Here is a 23257-nt window from a genome sequence, read left to right on the forward strand (position 1 = left end):
ACCTAAGGTAGTCTCCGACTTCCATGTGAACCAAACAATTTCATTACCGACTTTCTTTCAGAATCCAGCTACTCCTGCTGAGAGAACTCTGCACTCTCTGGATGTAAAGAGAGTATTGAAATTTTACTTGGACAGGACAAAAAGCTTACGAAAATCACAACAGCTTTTTATTAACTATGGCCCAATCAGAACAGGTTTGGGCACATCTAAACAATCTTTATCCAGGTGGATTGTTTCATGTATAATGTTATGTTATCAGTTAGCAAACAAATCCCTTGGTGGTAGACCAAAAGCCCACTCGACCAGAGGGAAAGCAGCTACTGTAGCCTTGATGAGAAATGTCCCTTTGGCAGAAATATGCAAGGCTGCCACTTGGAGGTCGGTCCATACCTTTACTAAGCATTACTGCCTTGATACAGACGCTAGGGCAGATGCTCAGGTTGGACAGGCTTTGCTCAAGAATTTGTTTGCATGATTCATGTTTTTCTCAGTATTCTTATATCGACTCCACCGCGGTTATGGGGATGGGCTTGCTACTCTATTCAATGCTTATGACTATACATGGAAATCCCCTACGAGAGAAGGAATGGTTTCTTACCTGTAACTCCAGTTCTCTCGTAGGGGTATTTCCATGATAGTCATAAGCAACCCTCCCTCCTCCCCGGTGGAGTTGACATAGAACATGAATATTATGGAGGTTGGTACTCCAACAAATGTTTTGTTTTTTTCTTCATGTCAGGTAATAGCCTCCAAAAAAGAACTGAGGCAACTGCCTTTTGCTGTGCATGATGGGAAACAGGAAGACTTTACTTTTCTTAAAGGCACAGCTCTATTTACATTCTGTATAATGGCAGCCTATGGGCTACACTGCCCTGCATTGTTTTATTCTCATCAGAGGTGTAAATAAAGTATGAGAATGTATTTGTTATTACATTTCTAGAATAAATAGGTGTTTGAACATGAATTTACACTACTATTGATTTTCTTTTCAACAATTTGGCCTGTGTAGCTGTTCACATAGGCTGCACAATGTTATTCTTAAGTGTTTTTTGACAGACCTTTTCTTTAAACGGCTGGTGTTTGCACTTAAGAATATACTTCACATCAGTGCTCCGGGGTCCCCGCAGGCGCGCGGAACTATTCAATGCTTATGACTATCATGGAAATACCCCTACGAGAGAACTGGAGTTACAGGTAAGAAACCATTCCATTTCTCCCAATTCATTTGATATCCTGAGTATTGTCCAAAGGTGTGTATGATGTGCAGTAGCCTGTCCACTGAACGATATGGTTTTGGGACATACAGTAAGACATCGTCTGCGTATAGGGAGATCCGGGCATCCCAGTTGTCCCCTTCCCTGATGCCCCACACTAGCGGATCCTGCCGTATCCATTCAGCCAGTGGCCCCAAGACCAAGGCAAACAGGAGCAGGGATAGTGGACATCCCTGCCGTGTGCCCCTATGAAGCCTAAAGGAATGCGAGATTGCTCCATTGACTTTAACACTGGCCCTTGTATCCTGGTATAGTAATCTGACCCATGAGAAAAACCCAATCTAGTAAGTACTGCAAAAAGGAAAGGTCATTCTATACTATCTAAGGCCATTTTCGCGTCCAGTGATAGCACCATGGCATCATCTGCCTCCGCTGCCTGCGTCTCATGCTGAATCCCATATAGTCGTCTAAGATGAAGTCTGGTGCTCCTATGTGGCATAAAGCCCGACTGGTGCACCAGCCTTGTTATAACTAGCTGGAGTCTATTACTCAAGCTTTTCGCCAGAACTTTCACTCCTAGGTTAATTAATGATATAGATCGGTAGGAACTACATGTCGTTTGCAGCTTGCGTTTTTTATGTATCACTACAATTGTGGCGTCCTGCAGGTCTGGTGGGAGGTATCCTACTGTTTTGGCTTCTTAGAAGATAGCCAGCATGTATGGGGCCACTATAATTGCGATACATTTATATAATTTGGCTGGTAAGCCGTTCGAGCCCACTGCCTTGCCCGACAGCAGCTCCAAGATAGCCTCCAGTACTTCCTCAACTGTCAGGTCCTATTCCAGTGTCGCACTACCTTCCTCCAACGTGCCCTGAAGCTGGAGGTCTCCCAAGAGTTCCCTTCAGTCCCTCTCCTTGTGAACCGTTCTGGAGACGTAGATCCGCTCATAGTATGTAACAAATGCCTCTGCTATTTCTGTCCCGGAGGTGTATCTCTCCTCCCCCTCCCCCGTAGTTACCACACCCAGTTACGACCCATGTCCCTCCTCTCTAGCCACACTATAAATTTACCAGTTTTGTCTCCCCCATCATATAGTCATCTCTGCACTGCCAGAGTATGTTTCCTAGCTGTGTTTCCGGCCAAGTCTTTAAGCTCTTTTTGTTTGAGCCGGAGTCTGTGAGAGTTGTCTATGGTCGGTTCTGTCCTCTCTTTCATCTGAGTTTCCAAGTCTATGATCTCTCTCTCTCTCTCTCTCTCTCTCTCTCTCTCTCTAATGTGTCATAAACAAGTCGATTCTCCTTATTCACCCCCCAGTCACCGCCTATGTGTGTCCTCTCAAGCCGACCTTGAATGCTTCCCAGGGGGGGGTGCCGGCTGAGTCTACAGATTCTATGTTTTCTTTGAAAAAGTTTTCTGCCCCCCCTTTTAATTTTCCCCTGCAGTGTGCCATCCTTGAGGTGCCACGTAGCAATTCTGGGAGGTAGGGTCGTGATCCTCGAGGAGCTCCTGAGCATGACTACTACTAGGGAATGATCTGAGACTCATTGAGCCAAGTGTTATGCCTCAAAGAATCTACCTGCATCTGCCCCATGTGTCAATAAATAATCCAGATGGGATAAGCTACTGTGGGATGCCGAGAGGTGTATAAATTGTCGAGCTTGGGGGTTATGATCCCTCCACAGGTCTACCAATCCCATGGAGTCCACAAAGGATCTCAACTGACTCACGACAGACCCGAGCCTAGCACTGGCCAGTCTATCACATTCTGGGTTCAAGGTGTCATTCATGTCTCCCCCTAATAGTAAGATGCCTATTGGTATTTCTAGCAGCACTGTTTCCAGCGCCGGAAGCGTTTCGTCCCGCAGCGTGTGTGGCACAGACACAGAGCAAATGTTTAACGTCTGACCATTCCAGGTGCCAGTCTGTGCCACATAACGACCCAGAGGATCTTCCAGACCCGGCCCGGAATTAATGGTATGGAAGTTTTGAGTAGAATCCCCACTCCCTGGGAATTGGTGGTAAATCCAGCGTGTGTCAGTAAGGTATATCCCATTCAATTTAGTCCTCTATAGTTATTACCTTTTAAGTAAGTTTCCTGTAATAGGACTATATCAGGGGCATGCCGTTTAATAAATTGCAGTACCAGCGTACGTTTAATCTTGTTGCCCGGGTCATTGACATTTCAGGTCATTAATGTTAGCTGCCCTTTGTTAGTCATCTGCATTTCTCAGTGGGTCATGCACTGATATGACAATTGGGTCTCTCCTTCCCCTCCCTCCCTACCCCGGCTCTCTTCCCTCCATCTAGCAAAGTTCGTCTGAGCAAGAAACAGTATACAAAAACAAAAATAAACCATTCCCCATAATACTCCCACCAAAACTACCCACCCCACAACTTGCAGAGCACCTGTCGCCCGTTACTTAACATTAAACTGTACTTAGGGTTGGTTAGCTCTGCCTATAATAACTATGGGATAGTTACCGATGTATGAACCGCTTAGTTTTGACTGTTAGTTGGCCCCCTAATATGAGTCATGTCATGTAAATCGAACTATTATGTTGAGTACTCAAGAAATTACAGTTTCTTTGACTTAGGGACGTTCCAGCTATGTGATGTACACCCATTCTCTCTCCCCCTCACCGGCCCCATCTAGTCTTATCTGTGTTATGTGGTCCCTCATGGTGACTCTCAGCCCTTTGCTGTCCCTGTATCATCTGCATGGTACGCTGAGGGATTGTCCGATCTTTGAGTGCCTTGTTCGCTCCTCACCACCTCTCTCCGTTGGGGTTGTCCGGCTTTCCGCCAGCCCTTAATCCAATCCCACATCTCCTCAGGCCAGGTGAAGAACCAGGATTTGCCCTCTGCGACTGTCCTCAGTCTCGCTGGAAACAGCATCATGTATTCGATTTCTTTTTTGCGCAGGACTTTCTTAACTTCCTCAAAGCTATGTCAGATTTTGTACCTGGCCTGTGAAGTCTGGGAAGATTCTAAATTGTGAGTTTTCTTAGAGTATGTCCCCTGGAGTCCGTGCTGCTTGTAGGATCTGTGCTATAATTGTTCTTGGTGGAGCCCCCTGGTTTCGCCTGTGGGATCGGCACCCGATTAGCCCTTTCCACTGAAAAGAGGTTGGATAGGCACTTCGGTCAGAGTTTATTAAGAATAAGATCCTCCAGGAAAAGATCGACACTGGGGCCCTCTGCCCCTTCCGGCACCCCAACAACTCTGATGTTGTTCCTTCTTGCTCTTCCCTCTTGGTCTTCCAGCCTGGACTCCATGATGTGCTGTTGCTTGGTGAGTAATTGGACATGTTCCTCTAAACGTTTAGATGTGGGCGGCAGGGCATGGATATTCGTTTCAGCTTTATTGACTTTGTCCGCCATTTTTTGAAGATTCGCTCTTAGAAGGGAGACATCGATTGTCACTGCTTCAAGTTTTGGTTCCAGTGTCTGTTTCAAAATCGGAAATGGCTGCCATGATAGTGTTTAATAAGGGCTCAGTTGTACCAGTGGTGTCAGAGGCCTGGTTTCTGGATGCGGCCTGCATCTTCGGAACTGCGTATTTGTCCATTTTGTTGAATTTTACCTGGGGCTGGTTTCTTCGGTTTGACCATGGCTCCTGGGGCGCTCCCACCTCTCGCTGCGGGTTGAAGGCCCCCCTCACACACTTAAGATTGGGGATGGGAAGGGAGTCACCCCCTTTCTCTCCCCCCCTCCCCAGCTGGGTGAGGCCGTATCGGGCTGCTCTTCCCTCCTGGCTGCTTTCGCAAGCACACCACAGGAGTGGATGTCGTGGCCTCTGTCCACTACGCGACCTCCGCCCGCAGCCGGACTTTCCCGCTGTGCGGCTTCTTGCGTACCTGCTGCTGCCACGTTGCTTGTCACCTAGGCCACACCGAGGCTGCGTCCTGAGCGGCTCGAACCCCAGGGCCAGCCGGGTGAATTTTCTCTCATTTGGGCCTTAATTGTTACCTGAATCAGGGGAACAGTTTGAATCAAAAACCAAACACTAATTCCACCTCATCTTGACTTTTTGAAAAATTGTTGGCATTGGAAATGCTTTAGTTGTTGCTTAACAAACCTATTAATAAATCAATGTAAATTTTCTCCCCTTTTTGTACAGTACTCCACATGGCTTGTGCGGGTCAGCATACATCATGTGTCCAACTTCTCCTGGAGTCCGGGCTACAGGATTCATCGGATACTTCTGGAACCTTTGCACAAACACTTGTTAGGAAACCCGAGATCCTGCAGCTCTTCAAATAAAGTGATTCAGATTTTTACATGTAAGCAAATAAAAGACCACATACATAGTTACTGCTTTAACACTTGTCATTAAAACTAATGTGAATATGTACTTTGATGTGGGTGGGGGAAGGGAGGCTGTTTACCTGTGCCTGTACTTTACCATTGTCCTTTCTCTGTTTTACACTTCTTGGGTAAAAGGGTCAGGAGCTGTGACCTCATTTAAAGAAGGCCCAAGGCTTTATGGAGCCATAGGCAAAAATGATGACACATGCACAACCTTTTACATTCCTTGTTTACCACTTGTTGCCGGCTGTTCCCATACACAGGCCACCCAAAAACACAATATGCGGCTATATCTAATGTGAGCACTCCACACATGCCCACCTAGTAAACATAAACACAAGCCCAGCATGAAGTCTGATGCACAATGACCCACACAGCAGAACGACACACAATTTGGAGATAAATACACTTCCAATAAATGCACTATGTAGCCAAGGATCCACCCTACAGAGTCACCCTAACTCATTGCACACATTCATCTGCACTGTTAGATATCCAACACGTTGTCCAGAAAGACCCTCTATTTTCACAAGTGCTCCCAGTGCTCTATAACATCTCTATCCACAATGGCAGATATGGGATGAAATAAAGTTTGGGTAAAGGGAATAGGCAAAAAAGAAGGGTGGTCCTTATGCAACTAGCATTTGTCTCTCAAACCTCCCATTTTGTGGAGAAATGTGTAAGCTAAGTGGATAAGAAACAAGTAGTTTTTTTACAAGTGTTAATCACTTCTGCTGCTACCAACCCTCACTAGCAGTACTGGCTATCATCTAAATCCCTGTTTCCCTGCTTTTAAGTTTACTATGGGTTCTTTGTGCCTAGACTTACGTCCAAGCCTGAAATTCTGCCTCCAATTTATAGATCTGTACCCATTTTCATTGACGCTCTGAGTTTTTGAAAAGTTTCCATGACACCTAGTTGTATTTCTTTGCTGCATTTACTGACATTGATATTATGAATTCACTAACATATTTTCTCTCTCCACGTCCCTGTGGTACTAAAACCTGGCTCGTGAATAATCCATGAAATCGGACAAACTGATAAGGAACACATGCAGCTTTTGATAACCTCTATGATGCTCCAAAATTGAAGCGCTTGCTACTGTGGCCAATGTCTGTGGAGTGTGAGGCTGATGGTGAACAGTGCTTACAAAGTAACACCTTATGTGCGAAGTCTTGTGTGACTGTTGCAGATGCAAGCTGCTTTGAAGGCATTATCTATGGCCTTCTTCTGGAGTTGATTGACGTGGAGGACTGAAGGTCATGGATTCTGCTTATACAGACTGTTGGCCTTGATGGCTGTGAGCCACAGGCTACCCTTCCTAGATCCCACAGACTTCTTTTGTCTGCATAAGCCTACACCAGAACTCATCAGCCCTGCACCCAATCAAGGGTAAAGCACAGTGTACCTGCTAGTTACAAAGCCTGAGGGAGCCTTTTACATCTGACCAGGGATATGCCTTAAGATCCTTGTACTAATGGGGCACTATATCCAGGAGATAGTGTCTATGTTCCCCATCTGAACACAAACAATTTCACAGGAAAATTGCATCAACCTTATATGGAAGTCCCAAGAAGAGATCGAATGTCTGACATCCTGCCCTTTATCCATCTGGCATCACCAATCCTGCATACCACCGTATTCATATCTTCAAACTTTCAGCTCAGCATCCTATGTGCAGAGCAGCCTGCTGCCAGTGTTAATGTTATAGGCTGCATGCCACACTGGTCCTTCAGTCCTGGAATCCTTACTGCATGGCAAATGTGTGCTGTCTTGCCTCCTACTGATGTGGAACCAGATAACCAGGCCACTGCCTCTGCCTCTGCAGAGACAAAACCACTCTTTGGTGAGTTCTGTCTGTGGATGTAAGGCTAGACTAGATGCTGGAGGAGAGTCTTAGAATGGCTATTTGTAACGGTGTGAAATATGCACTGCAGAGAGAAGCAATGTTGCATACCTGGAGCAACCTTGCAGCTTAGCACTCATAACACTTGTAGGTCTTGCCATACACCATGTCCCTGGAACCAAAAAATCTTCAGAAAGGAGATGATTAATATCTTGAAGTATGATGTGTTAGAAATGGGGTCTCTAGTAGGCAAAGGTATACACCCTTGTCTAAATAGAGACCACAGTCCTAGTCAGGGTAAGTCGCTCCAATCCAAGATATCCTGTGCCCAACCTCTGCTAGTTTGGCACTGATTGGTCAGGCTTAACTTAGAAGGCAATGTGTAAAGTATTTGTACAGTAAATCATACATATCACAGTGAAAACACCACAAAAATACACCACACATGTTTAGAAAAATATAAGATATTTATCTGGTTAAATTACGGTCAAAACGATAAAGAGTCAATAAGCACAAGTTGAGATATCACTTTTGCAAGATCAAAAGAGTCTTAAATCTTAGAAATAAACATTTGTCTCTTGGTTTCACAAAGTACCTGGTTTGCGGCAAAATTACCACGCACGGAGGCCTCAGAAGAGGAGATGCGTGGAAAAATAAGGTGTGCATCAGACTTTCCAGCGCGGCACAGAAGATGCATTGTTTCTTTCCACGCTGCAAGGGGCTTTGCGTGGATTTCCGGTGCGCAGTCCTGGTTCCTCACTGCGATGCTGGGATCTTTTGACGCCCAGGGATGATGCAGGGAAAATCCTGGATGTACTGGGTGAAGTCACAGGTATTGCGTTGTTCCGGTAGGCGATGCATCAAATTTTCTGTCGCACAGCAGGTGCTGCGTCGATTCTTCACTCAGGAAGTCAGGCTGTATCGTTCCGTCTCGGCTGTGCATCGATCCGGTAGGGATGTGAGTCAAATTTCTGGTTGCATCACAGGCACTGCATCGATCTTCTCTCTGGAAGTCGGGCTGTCATTCCAGTTCAGTTGTGCGGCAATTTGCTCATCGCAATGCGGGCTGTGCGTTGTTTCTGGCAGGCTGTGTGACGATTTTAGGCGCACAAGGAGTTTCTTTGAAGAGAAGAAGTCTCAGGGCCAAAAAGACTTCAGAACAGGAGGCAAGCTCAATCCAAGCCCATGTAAGGAATTCTCAGCAAAGTCAGAGGGCAGCAAGACAACAGCAGGGCAGTAGTCCTTCACAGCAAAGCAGTCCAGATGAGTCATTTGGGCAGCCAGGCAGTTCCTCTTGACAGGTTGTATGCTGAGGTTCAGAAGCGTCTGATTTGGTGGGGTCAGAGACCCAGTTTATATACCCAAAAATGCCTTTGAAATGGGGCAGACTTCAAAGAGTGATTTTGAAGTGCACAAGGTCCCCTTTCAGTACAGGTCTGTCTGCCGGTGTCCCAGTAGGGGGTTTGGCAGTCCATTGTGTTAGGGAGGGACACATGTAAGTGTCAGGCCCCTCCACCCTTTCAGCCCAGGAACACCCATTCAGTATGCAGATGAGTGCAGGTGTGATTGAGTGTCCTGTGGTTGTGGTTGTCTGGTGGAATGCACAAGCGAGCTGTCAACCAGCTCAGCCCATACGTTGATTGGCGACAGACTGTAAGGCACAGATGGATTTTAGGTGCAGAGAAATGCTCACTTTCTAAAAGTGCCATTTCAAAAATAGTAATATAAATTCCAACTTCACCAATAAGCAGGATTTTCTATCACCATTCTGGCTATACTAAATATGACCTGGTTACCCATTTCTGATCAGAATCTACCACTCAAACAGGAAATGAGAGTAGCCCTAATGCTACCCTATGAAAGGAGCAGGCCTCACAGTAGTGGAAAACAAATTTAGGAGTTTTCCACTACAGGATATATAAAACACACATGTACATGTCCTGCCTTTTTCCTACACAGCACCTTGCCCTATGGGGTATCCAGGGCCTACCTTAGGGGTGACATATGTAATCAAAGGGGAGTTTTGGGCTTGGAGAGTACTTTTAAATGCCAAGTCGAAGTGGCAGTGAAACTGCACACACAGCCTTGCAGTGGCAGTCCTGAGACATGGTTAAGGGGCTACTTATGTGGGTGGCACAACCAGTGCCGCAGGCCCACTAGTAGCATTCAATTTACAGGCCCTGGGCACATGTAGTGCCCTTTACTAGGGACTTACAAGTAAATCAAATATGCCAATTGGGTATGAACCAATGTTACCATGTTTGTAGGAAGAGAGCATATCCACTTTAGCACTGGTTAGCAGTGGTAAAGTGCGTAGATTCCTAAACCCAGCAAAAATAAGGTCAGAAAAAGAAGAGGAGGAAGACAAAAAGTTTGGGGGTGATATTGTAGAGGGGCCATTTCCAACAATACGTTTCTAGTATCCTACACTTGTTAAGCCAGTTTGCCAGAAATACAAATAAGATTTACCCTGGCCTGCACAAAAACTCTATCTAAATATCATCATCTAGCACACAAAGGCAGTGTCAGAGGGGGTCTCCGAGTGGACATTTTGGGGACGCTGCAGTACTGAACAAAACATAAGAGTCAGAACTGTCACACATAACAATAACTCCATATATTGTTAATATTGAAAAAGTCAATGTTGATGTGTACATTGATACATCCATATATAACAATAAAATTGCATCTATATTAGCGAATTCATCTGTCATGAACTCTCCATCAACCCTGACTCCAAATAACGTGGTCAGACAGGCTGTGAGACGTAGGCCTGAGTTTATTAACTGACAGGTCATAGGTGGGGCAGTACATAGCCAACAAACAAATGCATGAACAGGAAACTCAAGATCAGTCCCACAGATAGGTGCAGTGCCACCACAGTGGCCCCAGGTGATTGGCCCCAATAAGGCACATATGTCCAGAGGAGTGCGCGCATTCACAAACACCATAAAGTCAGATGCCACATGTAGTTAGGAACACTCAGCCAAACAGAGCACAGCATGCACAGTATCACACCGCAATCATGCGCCCCTAATGTCGGACATGTGGACACGTTATCCATTGGCCCCCATTGTGTCCACGCAAGGTCGAGGCCCACCTGCAGTTTATTTTTATCGGGACCTTATTTATGACTCCAAGAGAACTGTTCACATTCTTTACCCTAAAAGAAATTAAGTAATCAATCAATCACTTGTTAAGCGCGCTACTCCGATAGGGTCTCATGGTGCTGGCGGGGGTTGCTACTGCTCGAATAGCCAGGTCTTGAGACGTTTCTTGAAGGTCAGGAGGACCTGGGTCAGGCGTAGGTTGATGGGGAGGGAGTTCCAGGTTTTGGCAGCGAGGTGGGAGAAGGATCTGCCGCCGGTTGTGGCACAGTGGATGCGGGGGATGGTGGCGAGGTTGGCGGAGGGGAGCTGGCGGGTGGGAACGTGGAAGCTGAGACGCTCGTTGAGCTAGGCTGGGCCTGCGTCGTGGAGAGCCTTGTGAGCGTGGATCAGTAGTTTGAAGATGATCCTCTTGTTGACGGGGAGCCAGTGAAGGTCTCTGAGGTGGGCTGAGATATGTTTGTGGCGAGAGAGGTCAAGCATGAGACGTGCGGAGGCGTTCTGGATGCGCTGAAGTTTCCTCTGGAGCTTGGCCATTGTTCCCGCGTAGAGTGTGTTGCCATAGTCCAGTCTACTGCTGACAAGGGCGTGGGTGACCGTTCTTCTGGTTTCAATAGGGATCCATATGAAGGTCTTGTGAAGCATGCAGAGGGTGTTGAAACATGAGGATGAGATGGCGTTGACTTGCTGGGTCATAGTGAACGATGAGTCCAGTATGAAGCCGAGGTTGCCTGCGTGGGTGGTGGGAGTTGGAGCGGCTCCTAGTGTGGCAGGCCACCAGGAGTCGTCCCATGCTGATCGATTGGAGCTGATGATGAGGATCTCAGTCTTATCCGAGTTCAGTTTGAGGCGGCTTATCTCCATCCAGTTGGTGATGGCGTGAAGTCCGTTGTGGAGATTGGTCTTGGCGGTGGCGGGGTCCTTCGTGAGTGAGAGGATCAGTTGGGTGTCATCCGCGTAGGAGACTATGTTAAGGCCGTGGGATCGAACGATCCCCTGTGGAGAGCGGGGATACGTACAGAGCACTGTTTGAAGAAGAGTCCGAGGCAGAACTAATGGAGAGGCTTTTGGCTGGGGTCTGAACCTCACCAGACCGTCAACATAGGAGAGGGGCTGATCAGGAAATAAGAGACATGGTAGCCTGGTGCAAACTCAACCTAGATGCAGGAGAACCAATATGACATCTTTGTGTGCACACCAGGGGAGCAGCAACGTAGATGTCTGCTGCTCCTCAAAAATACGCAAGACAGACAAACTAACCCCCAAAAGAGATATTGGCCCGAGAGGAATGCAAGATCTTTGCACAACCATTTTGTCACCTGCTAGCCCACTGGACCACGGGAAGTGACCAATATGATAGACCCTGGCTGGAGGAGGGGTCCTTTGAACCAGAGGACATAGCTGTTGCGGAAGACTGCATCCCGCATGGATGGGGAGATCCCAAATGAAACTTCCCCTACATGCAGGATTGTTTAGCAAGATGGGAACGCTATGTCAGGGAGAGACCAGCGGAGTTACCCACAGCCAAAATGTACCCTCTGCTGCAAAAGGGTACGCCAGGGACCATCTATGTGCCATCAGCTCAGATGGATAAAGAAGAGCTAAGGACCAAGTTACCATCATTGTTGGATGGGGAGGAGAAATAGATCTCATCCTTTGAGAAGAACACAGCAAGAATAAACCTAGCAATAGGTGATGTCAAAAGCCTGCTAAGTAGCCTTATCTGGAACAGACTAACAATGTTCGCCCGAGCTTGCATCCCAGCAATCACTCTGACAAACACCAAGTATGACCGGGCCACATTCAGCTCATACAGGCACCAAATATGGACTGCCTTGAGGGAAGTGTTCCGGAGTGCCCAAATGTAGGAGGGTTAATTGCAGAAACCATGAAACCTGGGGATACCATAACTGATTTTCTGGTTATGATAAGAGAACAATGGTGACAAGAGGCAGGACAGCTAGACTAATATGGACCCCCAGATTGCATTCTTTTACAATATCCTCAAAAAGGGGTTGCCCATCGAAATACAAAGTGGGATTGGACAACGTAGTGGGTCTAGACACCAAACTCAGGCGGGAGATAAAAGCTCACATATTACACTAGCACAAAAAGAAAAAAGAAAAGGACAGGGAAAGACAGGAGCAAGCCCAGAGAAACACCACTAAGTTGATCCAAAACAAATTGAAAAAGACCACCCTTGAGTGGGCCGCATTGGCCGCTAGCATGCAAATGGAACCAGTTCTAAAGGGAGCTCCATCGCAAAACCCCAGAGGGTTTCAACCTAGCTATAACGGCAGAAACCAGGGAGGTTGGCAGCAGCCAGACCTTATAGAATGTTACTATTGCCACTGGATGGGCCACATGACCGATAGATGCCGGCCAAAGGCATATCACAAACAGAGTTCAATGAGCCTGGCCAAGCCCCGCAAAATTTCCATCCACAAAACCAAGCCCAGGGAAACCTGAATGTACCTTACACTCCAACCCAGGGAAGTCCGTTCACTGCCACACCACCACAACAGGGGTCAGATAGTTGGACAAACACATGGCAACAGCAACCACAGACAGGGAACCCAGACCAACAAGGACTGAAGCCACAACCATGGCAGGGAGGGGTAACTGTTTGGGGAAGTAATGCCTTCACATAAATGCTGTACCCAGATGTTCAGTAAAACTTAATACCCCCAATGCAAAGCATACATTTCACTCACACCTTAAAACTCACTGTGCAAAAACTCAAAAGGACAAAAAGGGACAACGTTAGGGATTCAAGCCTTTACTTGTGTTCAGGAAACTCGGGGCTGCTTCACATGCTCTGTCGATCGGGTATGCTCACTAGAGTCTGCCATTCAAGGTCCTCACAATGCTTCTGATCCCCCAAGGTAGCTTTGGCTGGTCACACCCCAGGGGGAGGGCAATCTGACGAGAGTAGCAGGGTGGCTCCCCGACCAATGCTTAAAAGGAGGCACCCCAGGCCCTTAGAACCACAAGTCAAATGGGGCGAGTTCCTGTCACCAAGTCCAAAGTTCCCCATTCTCAACATTTCCTTACGTTGTGTTGTTCCAACAGCCGTAGTGCCTGCAGAAAGTTAACAGCCTCCAGCCAAATAGAGACCCCCTTTCAGTTCCAAAACAAAGCTGCCCTCCATTGTCTGGAACCAGGTTTCCCCTATGCTACCTTAAACACATATCATCTGGATGGAGCCATAATCCCAATCTAGGACAACGCACATCAGGGGCACATGGAGGTCATGGAACAACTCTCCTACGCCCTCCAGTTCACAACAGTTCTAAATATTAGCACATGTGAAGATCTAGGTTAGCGCCCAGTAACTAATAAAAAGAAGCCCAACCTAGCCCAAAAGAAGCCTCCAGAAAAAGGGCGTAATCAAGACACCTGCCACCACTAGGGAGGGTCGCTTTGCATGGTACATGCGGGGAACAGAGGGGTATATATGTGACCTCAGGGCACATTGCGATTGTCAAATAACGTTCAGTTGTGCTGCGCCTCCCCTTTATACATTGCCTGTGCACGTGAATCTCAAAGGACACCACCAGCACTCACGACACCCCCATGCACACACTAGGATACTGGAGGGCTGGCAGTACCCACAGAGTGCTAGTTAGTAACTGAAATTACCCACATGCTCAAGAGATCACCCCGTAAGTAATAGTTTATCACCGTACACCTAGTCACGCATGGAGAGGAGAGAAGTCCAACAACCCATAAAAATTAATAAGCCCATGAAAAATAACTAATTTTTTCCCAAAACCGGTACCCCAAGTGGGGCCACCCTCCGGTGCATTACTAAAATTGCGAAAAGCACAGGAATTCCTAGGAGATCATTAGCGACGATGCATGCAAGGATGCAATGTTTCTTTCAAGTAACAAACCACACCTAGCACTTATCCAACAGGTCTGCAATCGAGCCGCCAAGTGCACTACCTTTTACAGCAGACCATCACTTTTTCAGCAGCCACATCAATATTCCCAACAGGATCAAGAGCTACAAACTGCTCCAAGAACTTTCTGCAATAGTGCTCCCAACAAGATCCAGAACTGCGAACTGCTCTAAGAACTTTTTTTCGAACTGTTGCAACTAAGAAACTCCCTTCACCAGCAGACTACAGACATCTCCCTTGGATTCATCTCAGAACCACAATGTTATATAAAGTATGTGTTGTTGTACATTTATATACCCTATGTTTACTTGGGGTGCTGCCGCATCCATTCATTGCCAAACAGAGGTCTAGTCTAATGCAGTCTATTCAGAAATTGTCATCGCATTTACGGAGGGACCATTTCCATGTCACCTACTATTACACCACACCAAACAATAGCATTCACATGCAAAATTCAGCTCCCTTTTACACAACGCATGGCGTCAGCACATGACAGCCGTGGATTCCAAGAAATCAGCTGGGTCATGTTTCATCAGTTCGCTGATACCGCATACAGGAAGATCAGACAGGCTTTACTTGTACCAAGAGGTAGCCCCTGCAACAATAAAATGCCTTCTCCACCTATACCGGTGCAATATTAAGGCCAAGATACAACCCAACAGAGTAGAACCTCATAGAATAGTAGTAAATTTGACCCAGTACGAGACCAGACCCACCACACTGTACCTTTGCACCGAGCCTAGCGATATCCAAACTGAGCTAAATAGAATGCACAGGAAGGGTGCCATAGGGGAAGATACTGTTTAGCCTCAAGACTTTCCAGAAAAGAGGTTCTTGGAGGTAGCAAAACCACCTTACCAATGCACAAACACATCCCCTCCCGTTTTACCATATCTGGGGCTCTTTTCGTTAATAACAAATGGACCCCAGACATGGCATTCTAGTGTAGGACCATCCACCTCGATGATACAAAGGTAAATGAGAACCGTAGAGGAGGGTTAGAGACCCCATGTAAGGACATCTGGGATTCTGCGACAGATAGGTATACATGGCTAGAAGGGAAGGGGCAACCCCAAATTAAACTGAAACTCACACTGTGGCCCTCATTACGACACTTGTGGTAAATGCCGCCTAGCGCCGTGCTGACGGCCACCAATTTACCGCCGCACTGGCGAATATCCGTTCGCCATATTATGACACGCACACACCAGTCCAACAGAATACAGCCACATAAACAAATCCGCCAGCTCAAAGGTCAGTGCAAAAGTGGTGGTCCCAAAACCCACACCGTTACGCCAACAGAACAACGCCCACCACATTATGGCCCACAAATCACCACGGCAGACATTCAACGGCGATAAACCATTGGCGCTACATACCTCCGCACTCACAATGGACACCCACAGACAAAACACCACCACATTGGCCAATTCAAACAACACACACCTGACACCCATACACACACCACACCCACACCACTATAAAACACACACCCACATTACCCACAACCCTTTACAAATACAATTAATTGCCACCAGACTGACACAGAGACCACTGTGACAACTACACACACCCACCACTCTCACCCATACGTCCCTCACACACTCCACATCCCAACACACCCTCACCAACACACATAAAATAACACCCATAGCACCACAAAGGCACCCCTGTTTTACTGAGAAAGAGTTAAGGGTCATGGTGGAGGAAATGGTCAGGGTAGAGCCACAGCTATTTGGAGCACAGGTGCAGCAGATATCAATAGCAAGGAAGATGGAACTCTGCCGGAGAATCGTGGGCAGGGTCAACACCGTGGGACAGCACCCAAGAACAAGTGACGACATCAGGAAGAGGTGGAACGACCTACCGGGGAAGGTATGTTCCATTGCAGCAAGACGCCAGCTCGCCATCCAGAAGACTGGCGGTAGAACCCCTCCTCCTCTACCACAACTCACAGCATGGGAGGAGCAGGTTTTGGCAATACTACATCCTGAGGGACTCACCGGAGTTGGAGGAGGACTGGATACTGGTAAGTCAACCTTTTTACAATTATCACCCCCCCATACCTGCATGCCATTGCACACCCACACCCTCACTCCCCTCACTCCACTCACCCACACACTCCACCATCACATCACACTAATCCCAATGCCAAGTCCAGCCTGCTGTACCAAAGCATGGGCACCCCTCCCAGCCCTGCATGGACACTCATCACCAAAGCATGCACAGCATAGGGAAACTATCATAACCACTATACGCCAACATAAACAAGCAAAAGCTGGTGGGGGAACAACAGCCATAGAGAGGAAGCTAAAGAAGTACATATATTAGACACCTGAAGTATAATACATCATTTTTATCCTAAGAGGCGGTGCATCGCAAAATGAGCAAATAAATATATAAAATAAGAAAAAACAGAAGTCCGATGTTCTGACAGTGCAGATGAACAGTCCTTTTTTAATGTTTCATTGCAAGTCCGAAGTGTTGATTCAACACAATTCCGTAGATGAAAAAAAGTTAGGACCAAGAGTGATAAGGTAAAGCAGCCATGTGTTTTTGCAATTCCATAGACAAATTAAATGATACTCAGGCTAAACAGCCAACGCGTTTCGCCCAACAGAGGGGCTTCTTCAGGGCTGTAATGTAACCAGAAAGACAAATATATACTATACTATCCATTGCATAAAAGATGTGAATATCTAGGTAAGTGTGAGAATACAAATTATGAAAGTGAGACAAGAAAGGAAATGCTGTGTACCAACACATTAATGAAAGTGATGAGCCCGTATAGAAACTATTCCATACCATGCAGGAAGAAAATTATATTATGAAAAATATGTAAAAATTGACCAAACGATGAGTTAACTAAAAATAAGTTTGAAATATTTATATAGAATTATGTACGTGGAGTGTTAGTATATATCCAATGAAAAATGAAATCCCAAAGGAAAAAAGGGGGGGAGGGCACCAAGTGTCAAGTAAAGTAAATAGAGCAAAATACTAAAAAACATACCATCAATGGTATCCAGTCAGTGGTAGTAATAACAAATATATTGGTAAGTTGGTGACCTGAAAAAACGAAACCAAGGAAGGGGGGAGTGAATTAAATTGTAGGGTAAATGGGGATACATTCATATGGAGAAAATGTCATAGAAACCGTATGAAGTAAGCGCTAGAAAGTGGCAAAAAATATATATAGACCACGTGCTTACAAAAACTATAAATAAAGTATAGGGCAATAAGATGACCCTAACGACAAAAGGCCAAAGGCCTATCCATAAAACTCAAAAAAATAAGGAAGAACGTAGTAAGTAACGTTAAGAAACAATTGGCCAAACGAAGCAAATAATGATTGGAAAAAAGAGTTCAGAATAAGCGGGAGAAATGGAAACCCTACCACAAGTGCTGTAATGCGGCATGTCCCGCACTCAGAGGGGTTTCATTAGCGCGATCAGAAAGACCTCGAAGGATCGGACGTGTCCGGCCCGAGTATGGAGCCGGATGCCAGAAGGCAAACCCCTTGAAGGAAACCTCTGGTCCGGGTGTGCTGACGAGAGACGCCCGGAACCCGGAAATAGGAAGATAAAGCCTCTTAAAAATAAAAGAGGGATAAGACAAACCGCCATATTGGGGCTGGTTGTGGTTACAACAAGTGCATACTAAAAACAAAAATAGGACCAAAGAAAAAACAGCCATATTGAGGTTGATTTCCGAAATTCATGACAAAAAAACCCACAAAAATAAATAGATATGAAACGGACGAATTGTAAAAAGAATAATAATAATTATTACAAAACTGACTGGGTACCCCATAGAGCATGAATGAGCCGAAGAAATGAGTGTACCAAGGAAAAGTGAAAAGGAGAAAGTAAAAAGGAAGAGGGAAAAAAGAGAGAGGGGGGAGGCAGAAGAGGAAGGGCAGGTGGGCCCAAAAAATAATGTGGTCAAGCAGAGTGTGGTTGGCATAAAAGAAGACGTATACATATTAACGAGAGAAATGTAAACACTTATGGGGATGCATCTGATGACAGATTTGGCCAATTAGCACATAATACTGGTCATAAAGTTAGAGCAATGAAATATTCACAATATAGCAAAATGAAACATAATTCTGGAAAGACCAAAAGTATATAACAGAAAAAATAATGAACATAATGCAAGTATATTACAAACAAATAGCAAAAGTGTTGTACGCCCCCAGTAGTACATTGGCAATCATGGTGAAAAACACATAACATTTCAAGCCAAACAGGCACACTAGAGAAAATAATGAAACTCATGATCCGTGTTGTGGCCCAGTTCTACCGCTTGAAGACAGCAGATCCAGGCCGCCTCTTTTTGGCTCAAAGTCATTTCTCTATTTCCCCCTCTAGAGTGGATGGGAATGTGTTCGATACCATGAAACCAAATAGTTGTATCATTAGGATGGGTCGATATCATATGCATTGCGAGTGGATATGTAAAATCATGTTTTTTTATGGCTCGTAAGTGTTCCTGTATTCAAAGGCCGTATCGTACTGCCCACATAGACCTTGTTACATGCGCAACCCAGAATGTAAACAACAAATTTGGTACTACAATTAATAAAATGATGAATAGTGAATCTCTTTGTATTATGATAACAAAAATCTTTGGTTTTGTCACGACCAAAACTGCAGATATTACAATCATGACAAGTGTAGAAACCCTTAGGTTTCATAGAAAGCCACGTAGTGGGACTGGGAGAAGAAATGTAGCTGGGACACAAATGATCTCTAAGAGGCAGCCCTCTTCGATAGGTAATCTTAGGTTTGTTGGATATGATTCCTTTAAGGCCCGGGACATCGGTCAATAAGGGCCAATGGCGTTTAAGAATTTTAAAGATTCCCTTGCTGTGGGCCGTGTACCGAGTCACAAAAGATAAGAAGTCCTTCCGAATCTTATTATTCCCATGTGTTTTAACAATCAGGGTGTCCTTTCTAGGTGTCTTCATGATACGATGAACGGCCTGTGTAAGGATATCGGCATTGTAGCCCCTATTAGTGAATTGGTGTCGGGTGTGCTGAATCTGTGTGTGAAAAATATCGTTGATACTACAGTTGCGTCTAACGCGTACCATTTCTCCATATGGGATATTGTGAATAACCGAAGCAGGGTGGGCACACCACCCTCAATACGCCTGATCTCATCTGATCTCAGAAGCTAAGCAGCGTCGGGCCTGGTTAGTACTTGGATGGGAGACCGCCTGGGAATACCAGGTAAAGGCAGTAACTTCCCCCCTGGAAGACCTATTATCTCAGGGATAGACTCCCCTACGGAAAAAATATCTGAATATGTGGATTTCTACCTACAGAAATTTGTCAGTAACCTACCTTCTTTCATACAGGATAGCAAAGATATCCTCAATAAATTTGATGATTTCACTTGGTCTGACGATCTTATCTTTGTAACTATGGATGTGAATAGCCTGTACACATGCATACGTAAACCTTTTGGGATTCAAGCAGTCACTATGTTTCTCAATACTAGGACTGCGGACTGCTTTGCACATAACCAGATGCTTCCTCAGATGACTGATATTATCCTATCTAGAAACTATTTTCTGCATAATAATGAGTGGTACCAACAGACACGGGATGGCGATGGGTTCAAAATTTGCTCCATCATATGCCTGTTTGTTCATGGGCTGGTACGAAAAAATACACGCCTGGGGCAAACTTGCCTCACCCTGGACGGATTTCATTGTCTTCTGGGGACGATACATTGACGATATCATCATTTGGAATGGGACCATAGATCAATTTACTCAGTACCATGCCTTTCTTAACAACAATCCTTACAATGTGCAACTTAGCTTACACTATAATAAAAATACCATAGACTTCTTGGACATCAGATTCTACATAGAACGCAATAGCATACAGAGTACGCTTTTTAGGAAATCCACAGCATGTAATAGTCTTCATCACGCTACCAGTGCCCACCCTGCTTCGGTGATTCACAACATCCCATTTGGAGAAATGGTACGCGTTAGACGCAATTGTAGTACCAACGATATTTTTCACACACAGATTCACTAATAGGGGCTACAATGCCGATATCCTTACACAGGCCGTTCATTGTATCATGAAGACACCTAGAAAGGACACCCTGATTGTTAAAACACTTGGGAATAATAAGATTTGGAAGGACTTCTTATCTTTTGTGACTCAGTACACGGCCCACAGCCAGGGTATCTTTAAAATTCTTAAACGCTATTGGCCCTTATTGACCGATGTCCCGGGCCTTAAAGGAATCATATCCAACAAACCTAAGATTACCTATCGAAGAGGGCTGCCTCTTAGAGATCATTTGTGTCCCAGCTACATTTCTTCTCCCAGTCCTACTACGTGGCTTTCTATGAAACCTAAGGGTATCTACACTTGACATGATTGTAATATTTGCTGTTTTGGTCATGACAAAACCAAAGATTTTTGTTATCATAATACAAAAAGATTCACTATTCATCATTTTATTAATTGTAATACCAAATTTGTTGTTTACATTCTGGGTTGCGCATGTAACAAGGTCTATGTGGGCAGTACGATACGCCCTTTAAAACTTAGAATACAGGAACACTTACAAGCCATAAGAAAACATGATTTTACATATCCACTCGCAATGCATATGATATCGACCCATCCTAATGAACCAACTATTTGGTTTCATGGTATCGAACACGTTCCCATCTACTCTAGAGGGGGAAATAGAGAAATGGCTTTGCGCCAAAAAGAGGCGGCCTGGATCTGCCGCCTTCAAGCGGTAGAACTGGGCCACAACACGGATGAGTTTCATTATTTTTTCTAGTGTGCCTGTTTGGCTTAAAATGTTATGTGTTTTTCACCATGATTGCCAATGTACCACTGGGGGCGTACAACACTTTTGCTATTTGTTTGTAATATACTTACATTATGTTCATTATTTTTTCTGTTATATACTTTTGGTCTTTCCAGAATTATGTTTCATTTTGCTATATTGTGAATATTTCGTTGCTCTAACTTTATGACCAATATTATGTGCTAATTGGCCAAATCTGTCATCAGATGCATCCCCATAAGTGTTAACATTTCTCTCGTTAATATGTATACGTCTTCTTTTATGCCAACCACACTCTGCTTGACCACATAATTTTTTGGGCCCACCTGCCCTTCCTCTTCTGCCTTCCCCCCCCTCTCTCTTTTTTCCCCTCTTCCTTTTTACTTTCTCCTTTTCACTTTTCCTTGGTACACTCATTTCTTTGTCTCATTCATGCTCTATGGGGTACCCAGTCAGTTTTGTAATAATTGTTCCTTTCCTTATTATTCTTTTTACAATTCGCCCGTTTCATATCTATTTATTTTATTTAGTTTTTGTTTGTTTTTTCATGAATTTTGGAAATCAACCTCAATATGGCAGTTTTTTCTTTGTCCTATTTTTGTTTTTAGTATGCACTTGTTGTAACCACAACCAGCCCCAATATAGCGGTTTGTCTTGTCCCTCTTTTATTTTTAAGAGGCTTTATCTTCCTATTTCCGGGTTCCGGGCGTCTCTCGTCAGCACACCCGGACCGGAGGTTTCCTTCAAGGGGCTTGCCTTCTGGCGTCCGGCTCCATACTCGGGCCGGACGCGTCCGATCCTTCGCGGTCTTTCTGATCGCGCTAATGAAACCCCTCTGAGAGCGGGACATGCTGCTTTACAGCACTTGCGGTAGGGTTTCCATTTCTCCCACTTATTCTGAACTCTTTTTTCCAATCATTATCTGCTTCGTTTGGCCAATTTTGTCTTAACGTTACTTACTACTTCCTTATTTTTTGGAGTTTTATGGATAGGTCTTTGGCATTTTGTCATTAGGGTCATCTTATTGCCCTATACTTTATTTATAGTTTTTGTAAGCATGTGGTCTATATATATTTTTTGCCACTTTCTAGTGTTTACTTCATACGGTTTCTATTACATTTTCTCCATATGAATGTATCCCCGTTTACCCTACATTTTTATTCACTCCCCCCTTCCTTGGTTTCGTTTTTTCAGGTCACCAACTTACCAATATATTTGTTATTACTACCACTGACTGGATACCATTGATGGTATGTTTTTTAGTATTTTGCTCTATTTACTTTACTTGACACTTGGTGCCCTCCCCCCCTTTTTTCCTTTGGGATTTCATTTTTCATTGGATATATACTAACACTCCAAGTACATATTTCTATATAAATATTTAAATCTGATTTTTAGTTAACTCATCGTTTGGTCAATTTTTACATATTGTTCACAATATATTTTTCTTCCTCCATGGTATGGAATAGTTTCTATACGGGCTCATCACTTTCATTAATGTGTTGGTACACAGCATTTCCTTTCTTGTCTCACTTTCATAATTTGTATTCTCACACTTACCTAGATATTCACATCTTTTATGCAATGGATAGTATAGTATATATTTGTCTTTCTGGTTGCATTCCAGCCCTGAAGAAGCCCCTCTGTTGGGCGAAACGCGTTGGCTGTTTATCCTGAGTATCATTTAATTTGTCTATGGAATTGCAAGAACACATGGCTGCTTTACCTTATCACTTTTGGTCCTAACTTTTTTTCATCTACGGAATTGTGTGGAATCAACACTTCGGACTTGCAATGAAACATTAAAAAAGGACTGTTCATCTGCACTGTTAGAACATCGGACTTCTGTTTTTTCTTATATTATATATTTATTTGCTCATTTTGCAGTGCACTGCCTCTTAGGGTAATTTCTAGTGGGGCTGCTTCAGCCCTGTTTAGTTCCTTTTTGCAGCAGGAACTTTGGTGAAGTTGCACTCTCATTGAAACTTAATAGCAGTATTGTTGTTTTCTATTTGTATTTTCTTACTATTGGGTATTAATA

At 44.8% G+C, this 23257-nt stretch overlaps 1 protein-coding gene and 1 pseudogene across 12 annotated transcripts in view; both read left to right on the plus strand.

The window, feature by feature from the left end:
* Positions 1-23257, plus strand: part of ANKRD16 (ankyrin repeat domain 16) — a 197135-nt gene that overhangs the window by 167454 nt on the left and 6424 nt on the right. For all 12 annotated transcript variants that reach the window (XM_069229280.1, XM_069229281.1, XM_069229283.1 and 9 more), the window contains one exon: positions 5337-5499. In XM_069229280.1, the coding sequence (XP_069085381.1) occupies positions 5337-5479 (143 nt within the window). In that variant the 3' untranslated portion in view covers positions 5480-5499. The remainder of the gene's footprint in view (positions 1-5336; positions 5500-23257) is intronic.
* Positions 19522-19621, plus strand: LOC138288677 (5S ribosomal RNA; annotated as a pseudogene).

The sequence above is a fragment of the Pleurodeles waltl genome, chromosome 4_1, assembly GCF_031143425.1.
Source record: "Pleurodeles waltl isolate 20211129_DDA chromosome 4_1, aPleWal1.hap1.20221129, whole genome shotgun sequence".
NCBI classification, from domain to species: Eukaryota; Metazoa; Chordata; class Amphibia; order Caudata; family Salamandridae; genus Pleurodeles; species Pleurodeles waltl.